Genomic DNA, 14,104 nt, shown 5'->3' on the forward strand with positions numbered 1-14,104 from the left:
GTCTGCCTGCATGCTAACTCCACCTGAACACACAGTCTGCCTGCATGCTAACACCACCTGAACACACAGTCTGCCTGCATGCTAACACCACCTGAACACACAGTCTGCCTGCATGCTAACACCACCTGAACACAGAGTCTGCCTGCATGCTAACTCCACCTGAACACACAGTCTGCCTGCATGCTAACACCACCTGAACACACAGTCTGCCTGCATGCTAACTCCACCTGAACACAGAGTCTGCCTGCATGCTAACTCCACCTGAACAGAGTCTGCCTGCATGCTAACACCACCTGAACACAGAGTCTGCCTGCATGCTAACTCCACCTGAACAGAGTCTGCCTGCATGCTAACTCCACCTGAACACACAGTCTGCCTGCATGCTAACTCCACCTGAACACAGTCTGCCTGCATGCCAACTCCACCTGAACACACAGTCTGCCTGCATGCTAACTCCACCTGAACACAGAGTCTGCCTGCATGCTAACTCCACCTGAACACAGAGTCTGCCTGCATGCTAACACCACCTGAACACACAGTCTGCCTGCATGCTAACTCCACCTGAACACAGAGTCTGCCTGCATGCTAACTCTACCTGAACACAGTCTGCCTGCATGCTAACTCCACCTGAACACAGAGTCTGCCTGCATGCTAACTCCACCTGAACACAGAGTCTGCCTGCATGCTAACTCTACCTGAACACAGTCTGCCTGCATGCTAACTCCACCTGAACACACAGTCTGCCTGCATGCTAACTCCACCTGAACACACAGTCTGCCTGCATGCTAACTCCACCTGAACACAGAGTCTGCCTGCATGCTAACTCTACCTGAACACAGTCTGCCTGCATGCTAACTCCACCTGAACACACAGTCTGCCTGCATGCTAACTCCACCTGAACACACAGTCTGCCTGCATGCTAACTCCACCTGAACACACAGTCTGCCTGCATGCTAACTCCACCTGAACACAGAGTTATCACAGAGTATGCTAACACGTGGACGCGGCGCTGGGACTCACCCGGTTGTCGGGACACTGCGTGGCCTCACACACCACCTGCATGATGAAGTGTCTCTCCGTCTGAAACACAAACACTTGGTCATTTCAAAATACTAGTATTTACAGACTAACCCGTCCCACCCCGATATTAGGAATTATGACGTCATCCCGATAAACCCGATAACAGTATTAATAGCCCCGATAATATAGAGAGAGAGAGAGAGAGAGAGAGAGAGCTTTGAATTGATTTATTGAAAACAAGGGACAGTGTACTTTAATCAACATATTAAAAACATGTAAAAGTACGCGATTAGCCAAAAGGCTAGTTTTCATCGATGGTCCCGTTGCCAGATGCTGACAGACATCCTACAAGCAAGAATACAAATACCACAACATTGTTATACCATTGTACACATTTACAATAGATGACATCACTGAATACAGATAGAAGCAAGTTACGATAATAAATAAAACATTTACAATACACACACACACACACACACACACACACACACACACACACACACACACACACACACACACACACACACACACACACACACACACACACACACACACACACACACACACACACACACACACACACACGGTTATCAATGAGCCACTTTGTAACACTGTGCTTGAATGTGTAGTAGGATGAGGATGCTTGAATGTGTAGTAGGATGAGGACTCTCATTGGTTGAGGTATTGAATTCCATTGCTGGGATGCGTGGAATGAAAGACAGCCTGGCTGAATGCGCTCTTGCTGAATGGGATGGTGCGTGTCCCCGAGCCGCACCTCGAGTAGCCCTGGGTGAGGTGGGCTTCAGGCTGATGCAGCCAGAGGGGGAGGAGCCAACCCACGAGTGGTCTTATAAACTAAGCAGATGTTTTTGTAAACTATGAGATATTCCCAGCTGAACAGATTATACTTTTTAACTATGTGACAAAGATGACACCGGAATGGCTTTGTGTCTCGTGTTCTGAGTGCTTGTTTATACAGTGGCCTAACGGCCCGTCCACACTACAGCGTCGAAAGCTCCAAGCTGCCCATTCACTTTCAACGGGGTGACGTCACGTAGCCGCGCTTTTTCGCCGAACTGAATTGTGGGTAGCAGAGCGGTCCGTCTCAGGCGACAGAAGTTGAATAATGTTCAACTTCTGACGCCGGAGACGCCGGAGTAGCCAGCGCCAGCCAATCAAATCCCGTTTCCCAAAATCTGACATCTGAAGCCGTAGCCAATCAAACCGCGTCTAAGCTGGGAGAGATATCCCGCCGTTCATTTCTATATTTCAAAAAAAGTCGGAGGAGAAACTAACTATCGCCGTAGCGAATCACCCGGTGTTGTATGACCAGACCCTCTTCACCTACCGGGACACAAACCGGAGGAACCAGCATGGAGGGAGGGGGAGAGGCAGTGGGGGAAACTGGTAGGGTTTCGCCTGTTTGGGGAGTTTATTTATATATATATATATATATATATATATATATATATATATATATATATATATATATATATATATATATATATATATATATATATTGCTCGCATAAAATCCCCGGGGGTTTTTGCTTTGTATGTCGGGGGCGGAGATTCATGTGATTGGTTGTTGGTCGTGTTGCTTGAATAAAATCCCCAAGCTACAGACACGCCCAGCTCCAAGCTATTTTTGAAGCTGTAGTGAGGACGCTCCGTGAGAGCTGCAGAGTGAGCATCAGAGCAGCTGATCAGACAGTAGCTGATGTGGGAGAGGACCATGGAGTGAAGGTATAGCTTAGCTGCTGCAGATGATAGGAAGTGACAGATTGAACTTTACTTTATTGCAGACCTTTTTGATATGGGGTTTGAAATTGAGGTTTGTGTCAATATGTACTCCTCAGTACTTGTACTCCGAGACGACCTGAAGTCTCCTCCCAGAAAAGAAAACATCTTGCTCTGTTATAATGCTGTGGCCCTTGGAGAAGAACATACATACTGTCTTTGAGACATTTGGTTGCAAACAATTATTGTTAAGCCAGGAAGTAATATTCTCCAACGCATCAGTGACCTTGGTAGCAGCCTCTTCTGCGGTGCTGCCATGAGTAGAAACACCTGTATCATCAGCATACATCAATACATCACATTCTCACACACAGAAGGCAGATCATTGATGTACACACTAAACAGGATCGGGCCCAATACAGAGCCCTGCGGTACTCCAGCTTCCGCTCATCTCTCCGTGTTCTCCAAAGTGAATGTAAACTTGAATAATGTTCATTTGAATGTAATAATTAAGTTGTTGTTGTTGTTGTTTGTGGAAGCTCCAGAGAATGAGCATTAACTGGGTTTAAACATCACTTTAAATGGAAGATTTAAAGTGATGTTTAAATCTTCCATTTAGGCCCCGCCCACTCCATCGATACCTGAAACACAGGCTCAGGGCTGAACAGGTTACGTGGAGTCAGATATAAGTGTGTGTGTGTGTGTGTGTGTGTGTGTGTGTGTGTGTGTGTGTGTGTGTGTGTGTGTGTGTGTGTGTGTGTGTGTGTGTGTGTGTGTGTGTGTGTGTTGGTCTCAGATATTGTGGTTGTGTTTATCCATCACACTTCAGAGTGGTGCATGATTTCTCTTCATTGACCAACACACACACTGATTTATTTAGGAAACTACAGAGGCCTGTAAGGGTCAGGTCAAAGTGCGTGTGTGTGTGTGTGTGTGTGTGTGTGTGCGTGCGCGTGCGTGTACCTCCTTGTCGAAGTTGGCCTTGGTGAACTCCAGAGAGTTGAGCAGAGCCATGGTGGCGGCCAGCTTCACGTTGTTGCTCGGCTCCTCCTTCCTCATGCCCTGGATGATGGCCGTCAGGATCTGGTTGGCGTTTTCCTGCAGCTGCTCGGGGTCCTGAACGCACCACAGAGCTCACATTAAGACCTGCTCGGGCCCTGAACGCACCACAGAGCTCACATTAAGACCTGCTCGGGCCCTGAACGCACCACAGAGCTCTCATTAAGACCTGCTCGGGCCCTGAACGCACCACAGAGCTCTCATTAAGACCTGCTCGGGCCCTGAACGCACCACAGAGCTCTCATTAAGACCTGCTCGGGCCCTGAACGCACCACAGAGCTCTCATTAAGACCTGCTCGGGCCCTGAACGCACCACAGAGCTCACATTAAGACCTGCTCGGGCCCTGAACGCACCACAGAGCTCACATTAAGACTGCTCGGGCCCTGAACGCACCACAGAGCTCACATTAAGACCTGCTCGGGCCCTGAACGCACCACAGAGCTCTCATTAAGACCTGCTCGGGCCCTGAACGCACCACAGAGCTCTCATTAAGACTGCTCGGGCCCTGAACGCACCACAGAGCTCACATTAAGACCTGCTCGGGCCCTGAACGCACCACAGAGCTCACATTAAGACTGCTCGGGCCCTGAACGCACCACAGAGCTCACATTAAGACCTGCTCGGGCCCTGAACGCACCACAGAGCTCTCATTAAGACCTGCTCGGGCCCTGAACGCACCACAGAGCTCACATTAAGACCTGCTCGGGCCCTGAACGCACCACAGAGCTCACATTAAGACCTGCTCGGGCCCTGAACGCACCACAGAGCTCTCATTAAGACCTGCTCGGGGTCCTGAACGCACCACAGAGCTCACATTAAGACCTGCTCGTAGAGATGTCCCGATCCCCGATCACGTGATCGGGGATTGGAGCCGATCACGTTTTTTTCCAAAAATCGGGGATCGGGATTTTTTTTTATTATTATTTAATGTTACAAAACAAAAATGAGCATGTTCACGTCTTAAAGTCATCCTGAGGACTTAGTTTTGGTTTAAAATTACACAACATCATGTATGTGTTGCTTTCTTTGGGCTTGTTTTCAGACCTGTTGCTTATTCCTCTCGAAGCAACAGAGTGGGCGCAGTGTCTGATAGCAGCAGCAAGCTAACGAGAGGCTACGCTCAGCTGGTGACTCGGGACAGAGAACATGTCAGCAGTTTGGAAGTATTATGAAATTGAAAGCGAAGGCAGTGTAACAGCCAGATGCAATGTTTGCAAGGCAGAGGTTCCGCGTGGTGGAAAGAACAGAGCTACGTTCAACACGACCAATCTAACACGCTACCTGAGAAACAAACAACAACAACAACACGGCGAGTACACAGCGGCCACTCGGGTAACGGCACTGAAACAACCGACACTTTCAGAGGCTTTCAAGAGGAAAGAGAAACTGCCCAGAACAGAGACAAGGCCAAACAATAACAGCCAAGATAGCTGAGTTCATCGCGTTAGATGGCCAGCCGTTATCTGCTACCTTTTCTTTCTCTTAATGCATCGCTTAAAGATCAGAAAAAATCGGTATCGGCAGATTGTCAAAATCAAATGATCGGAAGCAAAAAAAGGTGATCGGGACATCCCTACTTGGTGTGTGTGTTGGTCTCAGATGTTGTGGTTGTGGTTATCCATCACACTTCAGAGTGGTGCATGATTTCTCTTCATTGACCAACACACTCGGGCTGCAACAAATCATTTGATAAGCGATTAATCTTTCCATTAAAGAAACGACTAATCGGCTATTCGGACTATCGCCGTCTGCCTTGCTCAACTTCTCAAGCGCTCTGATTTAGCCCTCAGCTTTCAGATGTAGCTTGAGGCTGCTTTGTGGAAACTAACAAGACAAAAAGATGAATACTTGATTCAAAAATACATATATTATTAAATTAACAAATTGTGAACAAAACTAACTTTGCTTTTTATTTAAAGTAAATAAATAATATTTCACATCAAAAGAAAGAACAGTGTTTTAACAAATGGTATTAAATAACGTGAAGACAGAATAGCTGAAACTTTAACTAATATCTCAGTTTCCTCTCATCATTAACCCGTGTTTGTGTCATGGAGTTAGCTCCGTGTGGTGCTGCTAGCATGCAGAACACCTGACGGGGAGACGTTCCTCTGGACGGGGGGGGGGGGGGCTACAGAGCTGCTAGAGAGACGGTGGAACCCGGAGCATCCCTCCGTCTGGACGTGCAGCACTTTGATACATGTTTAGACAAACTGCTCGTGTTCCGCCCTCACATGCTGAACTCTCTTTGCGCTTTAGGCAACGAGCATCGAGACGGGTAAAGTTTACCCACCTCGGAGCGAGTTCTCTCCGCCGTGTGTGTGTGTTGCTGCATGTAGCAGCTGTGTGTGTGTGTAGCAGCTGTGTGTGTGTAAACCGCCCCGCCCCCTCGCACACAGACGGGGAGAGAGATCTCGTCTGGATTGGAAAGATGGAAAATACACCATAGACGCATTTGTTTGTCTCGTTAGAAACGAGTCGGCGACACTAAGACTGCGATATAATGTTTTTGTAGGAATAACACATGACATATTTTTAAATGTCTCCAGTACCGATAGAAAGACCAATAACGTTGGAGCTTAGCGGCGCGTAAAACACACGTGATGACGGCACCAACGAATCGACGACTGAATTAGTTGGCAACTAATTAGGTAATCGATAAGTCGATTAGTTGTTGCACTCGACAACACACACGATTTGTTTTACAACAGATATAGGAATCTACGGAGGCCTGTAAGGGTCAGGGGAGGTCAGCAAAATACCGACACGTGACGTCATCTATCATCAGCAGTGTTTCTCAAGGTGTGGTGCGGGGACCCCGGGTGGTCTCCGAGTCTATTGGTAACATTTCACATTTGAAATAAATAATAAATAAACTCAAAGTTTCCCGTGTGAACGATCCGAGAGGTGAAGCCATCATGCGTTACTGCTGGAGGGAGCAGGCCGCTTGATTCTGGGTATCTGGGAGGCAGGCGGTCTGTGAGGGTTTCTATTGGCTAAGAGGTTTGAGAATCACTGCTCGACAGCGTCAGTTCCCCCTCAGAGGGATGTGTGGCGTCAGTACTCACGATGTCCTGGCAGATGTAGCCGATGGCCTCCAGCGTGGACTCCTTCATGTGCTCCGTGCTGGAGGGGTCCGTCACGTTGGCCACCAGCTGGGGGATCAGCTCGGGCCACTGGTTCACGGGGATCTCTGCGCAGGCGATACCCGCCACACACTGAGAGGCTGAGCTGGGCCGGTACGTCTCTGTGCCGAGGGTCTGCAGCACCTGGGGAGGAGGGGGGGAGGTGGTGAGGGACTTTACCTTATCACTTCCTGGAGAACTACTTAAAGCTCTCCGATTATACTATTTTTAGGCATATTTCAAGGCTTTTATTGCAACGTGTGCAGAGCCACAGTAGATCCGATCGCAGGTATATAAAAACATGTCTACGATGTGTTTTTGGGTGAGGGTGAGGAACTACAGGTCAGAGCACCCGATACAACGATTAATATCAAATAGTAGATTTTATTTCTTCTGAAATTAGAACTAAGACTGTGTGTGTGTGTGTGTGTGTGTGTGTGTGTGTGTGTGTGTGTGTTGGTCTCAGATATTGTGGTTGTGTTTATCCATCACACTTCAGAGTGGTGCATGATTTCTCTTCATTGACCAACACACGCACACACAGTTCTTTACAACAGATATATTTAGGAAACTACGAAGATGTGTGTGTGTGTGTGTGACTGTGTGTGTGTGAGTGACTCTGATGGTACGGGTCTCTGATGGTACGGGTCTCTGATGGTACGGGTCTAGCCGAAGATAGTTCAGGGTAACAAATGTTCAGAGAACTCAGTGAGAACCTGAAATACCGTGAGGAGGTTTCCCACCATGGACTATAATCCTCTGAGCCGTCGTGAAGCCGGTCTGATTCTATGAGTCGTATAAGAGACTTCAGAAAGTGCCCTTTTCATGATAGGACCCTTTAAAGCAGCAGGTAAACCACAACAACAACAGGATGTGGTCTCTTACGTAGTTCTTGATCTCGCGCCGGGCGTTCCCGTCGATGGCCAGCCATCTCTGCTGGTACTGCGTCTTCACGTCGGAGTCTTTGGACGTCAGGGAGTTCTTCACCTGCAGACCGGAGGCCACCCGAGCCACCTGGGTGTTCCCGGGGTTAGCGAGCACCTTCGAGAGCTCCACCAGGAACGTGGGCTGGGGGGGTCAGAGTGTTATCATATAGCGTTATACTCTGAGCTCCACCAGGAACGTGGGCTGGGGGGGGTCAGAGTGTTATCATATAGCGTTATACTCTGAGCTCCACCAGGAACGTGGGCTGGGGGGGTCAGAGTGTTATCATATAGCGTTATACTCTGAGCTCCACCAGGAACGTGGGCTGGGGGGGTCAGAGTGTTATGTCATCATATAGTGTTATACTCTGAGCTCCACCAGGAACGTGGGCTGGGGGGGGTCACAGTGTTATCATATAGCGTTATACTCTGAGCTCCACCAGGAACGTGGGCTGGGGGGGTCAGTGTTATCATATAGCGTTATACTCGGCGCTCCACCAGGAACGTGGGCTGGGGGGGTCAGAGTGTTATCATATAGCGTTATACTCTGAGCTCCACCAGGAACGTGGGCAGGGGGGGTCAGAGTGTTATCATAGTGTTATACTCTGAGCTCCACCAGGAACGTGGGCTGGGGTCACAGTGTTATCTCATCATATAGCGTTATACTCTGAGCTCCACCAGGAACGTGGGCTGGGGGGGGGGGTCACAGTGTTATCTCATCATATAGTGTTATACTCTGAACTCCACCAGGAACGTGGGCTGGGGGGGGGGTCAGTGTTATCTCATCATATAGTGTTATACTCTGAGCTCCACCAGGAACGTGGGCTGGGGGGGATCAGAGTGTTATCATATAGCGTTATACTCTGAGCTCCACCAGGAACGTGGGCTGGGGGGGTCAGAGTGTTATCATATAGCGTTATACTCTGAGCTCCACCAGGAACGTGGGCTGGGGGGGTCAGAGTGTTATGTCATCATATAGTGTTATACTCTGAGCTCCACCAGGAACGTGGGCTGGGGGGGGTCACAGTGTTATCATATAGCGTTATACTCTGAGCTCCACCAGGAACGTGGGCTGGGGGGGTCAGTGTTATCATATAGCGTTATACTCGGCGCTCCACCAGGAACGTGGGCTGGGGGGGTCAGAGTGTTATCATATAGCGTTATACTCTGAGCTCCACCAGGAACGTGGGCAGGGGGGGTCAGAGTGTTATCATAGTGTTATACTCTGAGCTCCACCAGGAACGTGGGCTGGGGGGGGGGGTCACAGTGTTATCTCATCATATAGCGTTATACTCTGAGCTCCACCAGGAACGTGGGCTGGGGGGGGGGGTCACAGTGTTATCTCATCATATAGTGTTATACTCTGAACTCCACCAGGAACGTGGGCTGGGGGGGGGGTCAGTGTTATCTCATCATATAGTGTTATACTCTGAGCTCCACCAGGAACGTGGGCTGGGGGGGATCAGAGTGTTATCATATAGCGTTATACTCTGAGCTCCACCAGGAACGTGGGCTGGGGGGATCAGAGTGTTATCTCATCATATAGTGTTATACTCTGAGCTCCACCAGGAACGTGGGCTGGGGGGGATCAGAGTGTTATCATATAGCGTTATACTCTGAGCTCCACCAGGAACGTGGGCTGGGGGGGGGTCAGAGTGTTATCATATAGCGTTATACTCTGAGCTCCACCAGGAACGTGGGCTGGGGGGGATCAGAGTGTTATCTCATCATATAGTGTTATACTCTGAGCTCCACCAGGAACGTGGGCTGGGGGGGATCAGAGTGTTATCATATAGCGTTATACTCTGAGCTCCACCAGGAACGTGGGCTGGGGGGGGTCAGAGTGTTATCATATAGCGTTATACTCTGAGCTCCACCAGGAACGTGGGCTGGGGGGGTCAGAGTGTTATCATATAGCGTTATACTCTGAGCTCCACCAGGAACGTGGGCTGGGGGGGGGGTCACAGTGTTATCTCATCATATAGCGTTATACTCTGAGCTCCACCAGGAACGTGGGCTGGGGGGGTCAGAGTGTTATCTCATCATATAGTGTTATACTCTGAGCTCCACCAGGAACGTGGGCTGGGGGGGTCAGAGTGTTATCTCATCATATAGTGTTATACTCTGAGCTCCACCAGGAACGTGGGCAGGGGGGGTCAGAGTGTTATCATATAGCGTTATACTCTGAGCTCCACCAGGAACGTGGGCAGGGGGGGTCAGAGTGTTATCATATAGTGTTATACTCTGAGCTCCACCAGGAACGTGGGCTGGGGGGGTCAGAGTGTTATCATATAGCGTTATACTCTGAGCTCCACCAGGAACGTGGGCTGGGGGGGTCAGAGTGTTATCTCATCATATAGTGTTATACTCTGAGCTCCACCAGGAACGTGGGCTGGGGGGGTCAGAGTGTTATCATATAGCGTTATACTCTGAGCTCCACCAGGAACATGGGCTGGGGGGGGGTCACAGTGTTATCTCATCATATAGTGTTATACTCTGAGCTCCACCAGGAACGTGGGCTGGGGGGGTCAGAGTGTTATCATATAGCGTTATACTCTGAGCTCCACCAGGAACGTGGGCTGGGGGGGTCAGAGTGTTATACTCTGAGCTCCACCAGGAACGTGGGCTGGGGGGGTTAGAATGTTATCATATAGCGTTATACTCTGAGCTCCACCAGGAACGTGGGCTGGGGGGGTCAGAGTGTTATCTCATCATATAGTGTTATACTCTGAGCTCCACCAGGAACGTGGGCTGGGGGGGTCAGAGTGTTATCTCATCATATAGTGTTATACTCTGAGCTCCACCAGGAACGTGGGCTGGGGGGGTCAGAGTGTTATACTCTGAGCTCCACCAGTAACGTGGGCTGGGGGGGTCAGAGTGTTATCATATAGCGTTATACTCTGAGCTCCACCAGGAACGTGGGCTGGGGGGGTCAGAGTGTTATCTCATCATATAGTGTTATACTCTGAGCTCCACCAGGAACGTGGGCTGGGGGGGTCAGAGTGTTATCTCATCATATAGTGTTATACTCTGAGCTCCACCAGGAACGTGGGCTGGGGGGGTCAGAGTGTTATACTCTGAGCTCCACCAGGAACGTGGGCTGGGGGGGTCAGAGTGTTATACTCTGAGCTCCACCAGGAACGTGGGCTGGGGGGGTCAGAGTGTTATCATATAGCGTTATACTCTGAGCTCCACCAGGAACGTGGGCTGGGGGGGTCAGAGTGTTATACTCTGAGCTCCACCAGGAACGTGGGCTGGGGGGGTCAGAGTGTTATCATATAGCGTTATACTCTGAGCTCCACCAGGAACGTGGGCTGGGGGGGTCAGAGTGTTATCTCATCATATAGTGTTATACTCTGAGCTCCACCAGGAACGTGGGCTGGGGGGGGTCAGAGTATCACTAGTGTGCAATATATATACACAGGGTGTGTGTGTGTTGGTCTCAGATGTTGTGGTTGTGTTTATCCATCACACTTCAGAGTGGTGCATGATTTCTCTTCATTGACCAACACACACACACACACACATTTGTATTAAGATATAAGAAACTACGGAGGCCTGTGAGGGTGAGGGGGAAGTCAACGTGTGTGTGTGTGTGTGACAATATAAATATACAGCTTTATAATGGTCATTATGACTGGCTGCTATCTCTTAGTTAGAATATTCAACCACTGTAACGCCGTCTGTAGTGAGTGTGAAATGTAGCCGTTCCCACCGGGCTGATATCCCTCTCATGCTACCTGTAAACACTTCCTGCTCTCCACCCGGACGGGTACCTCTTCTAAAGTGTGGCATCTCTCTCTGAGATGTTAGGCATGTCTGAGAGCAGCTGTCTCCATGTGCACCCTCTGAACCCGTGCAGCTACCAGAGGGTCTCTTATGATAGATGGAAACACTAAAGGTAGAGTGAATCATCAGCTCCAGGGTCTGCATAGCCGTTAATCGAACGGTTCATTAATGAAGGCGCTGCATGGTTTCCTCTGAGGGTCTCCAGCAGCTGAGGGATGGATCTCTGCCCCCCCCCTCCCCACTCAGATATTTTCCTCCCATCATATCTCAGTAATGCTTTATCACTGCAAACGTCCCAGCATGCTCTCTGGTGCTCCTACACACTTCCTCTGTTAAAGGAGCACACACACCTGGGGGAGTGTGTGTTTCTGCTTCATTCACACACATCTGCTCTCTGACAGATGCACCTGAGAGGAGTTAGCGTCTGTGGGGACTGGCTTTCAATACATTCATTCTGGGTGGAAGCACAGGTAACACTCGTCTGGTGGAAAGGGCTTTGGTAACAGCATGCTTTTCAATCATATTCAAGGAGGATGGTTGGGGGGGGGGGGCTTCTCAGTTACTGCTCAGCTCATCACATTCACAACTAGTTTCAGAGTCTCACAACTGATGGGTCCCCGGGAAATGCAACGCTAGCAGAGTGTGTGTGTGTGTGTGTGTGTGTGTGTGTGTGTGTGTGTGTGTGTGTGTGTGTGTGTGTGTGTGTGTGTGTGTCAGACACTCACCAGGTTCTCTACCGCCGCCTGCTCCAGAAACTTCTGCGCCGCCTCCAGTTCATTGCGATCTGATGAGAGAGAGAGAGTTACTGAGTGTAATGTTAGCTCTGATGCTAGCTCACAGATATGAGCAGGAACTAAGCTCCAGTAGAACCGGTTCAGCCGCTCCTCTGAAGCACATGTTCTCCCGGCTCACTTCACCTAAGAGCCGCTGAAGCTGCCCCCCGCCCGGCAGCGAGGCTCCAGCGTGTGTTAGCCGTTAGCATGTAGCATTACGTGTGTTAGCTAACCCGTTAGCATGTAGCACCGGGGACACGTTTAGTGCGACGGTGTAAAGTTTTCCGGACTGCCAACAAACCTGTTTTAAAGATCACTAACTCAGATCTCCCACATGGCGAGGGGGGATAAATGATATTAATCACACCTCAGATGGATGATGCTACCCCCATGATTAGGGGAGTGTTCTCTATTCTCTCAGCGGCTCTCAGGTGAATTGAGCCGGGAAAACATGCGGAGGGGCGGCCGTTTGGTACAAGCTAACAGCTAACTTGTGGTGCGGCTGCACCGGGCAGCTGTCAGACCCCCACCCAAAAGGGAGCTCCATCCACACGAGTATCTCATGACAGCATGTTGATAGCCCTACTGACGGACCCAGGAGGAGAGTTCCGTAGATAAACTGTAACTTAATATATTATAATATAGATTAAGAAGCCGGACAGGAGGCTATGAGGCCAGTTAGCATCACGAGCTAATGGTTAGCATTAGCTGTTAGCATCTCCTAACTTTCCCCGGAGATAACGGCTAACACCCCAGTTTCACCGCTTCTTGTTGCAGTTTGACAGCGGAACTCTCATTCAAAACGGATCTGTAAACACGCTGTCATAATAATATATAGGACAATACTGTAACCGTGTGGGTGGATCTCTGGAGGATCTGATCTACACTCGTTAGCGGTTAGCTTGTATGAAACGGCCGCTCCTTCGCATGTTTCCCGGCTGTTAGCATCACGAGCTAACTGTTAGCATCTCCTCCTAACTCTCCCCTGATGTGACGGAGCTAACTACTACCACCACAGAAACACCCCCAAATCCCCCCGGACATCATGCACCAGACCCCGGGTAGACTGCGGGTGATTCTGCGGTTCTTTGACCCACCTGGAGAGACGGTCTTCTCGAGGATCGTGATGAGCTCCATGCTCCCGGATCTCTCTTCGCGCTCTCAGCCCGGATTACTTTCTCTCCTCAGCGTCGCGCTTCCGGCGGGGGTCGGTCGGTGATAGAGAAGAGGCGGGAGTGTTCCCCCGGTGCTCGCTCGGTGTTTGTGTCTCTCTCAAGGCGCCGTGAAGCACCGTCACCGCGAGGAAGAAGCTTCGTCACCGTGAGGAAGACGCTTCGTCACCGCGAAGAAGAAGCACCGCCGCCCGTTTACCTCCTGTGTGTCGGGTGGGAAGGAAAGAAGGGCCGCGGAGGGATATCACGCTCTGACGGGACGGTGTGCGGTCTTCAGGGACCGTGGGAAGAGTTAAAATAGCGCAGGGAATGTTTCAAATTAATGTATTATTTAACTGAATTAAACACCTTAATTAACTCTATTGTTTAATTACTCAACAAATAATATATATTTTATTTAATATATAATTAGAATACTGGTAATATAGAAAGACAGCTGTGAAATCAAACTGGAAAAACTGTTTATTCTGGAAAATCTTAACATGGCAAAAGAGTAAAAA

The 14,104-nt window shown here is 49.6% G+C and overlaps 1 protein-coding gene across 1 annotated transcript; it reads right to left on the reverse strand.

Annotated features, from left to right (window-relative positions):
* Positions 1 to 1,020: 1,020 nt before the first annotated feature.
* Positions 1,021 to 13,846, reverse strand: kpnb1 (karyopherin (importin) beta 1; the record flags this gene model as incomplete). The annotated part of the gene is made up of 6 exons (XM_034078026.2): positions 13,530 to 13,846; positions 12,385 to 12,443; positions 7,833 to 8,015; positions 6,891 to 7,091; positions 3,726 to 3,878; positions 1,021 to 1,080 (listed from the first exon to the last, which is right to left on the reverse strand). Coding segments are annotated over exons 1-6 (696 nt in total), but the record flags the coding sequence as incomplete, so codon positions are not given.
* Between the last annotated feature and the right edge of the window lie 258 nt (positions 13,847 to 14,104).

This window comes from Pseudochaenichthys georgianus, unplaced genomic scaffold (assembly GCF_902827115.2).
Source record: "Pseudochaenichthys georgianus unplaced genomic scaffold, fPseGeo1.2 scaffold_2335_arrow_ctg1, whole genome shotgun sequence".
NCBI classification, from domain to species: Eukaryota; Metazoa; Chordata; class Actinopteri; order Perciformes; family Channichthyidae; genus Pseudochaenichthys; species Pseudochaenichthys georgianus.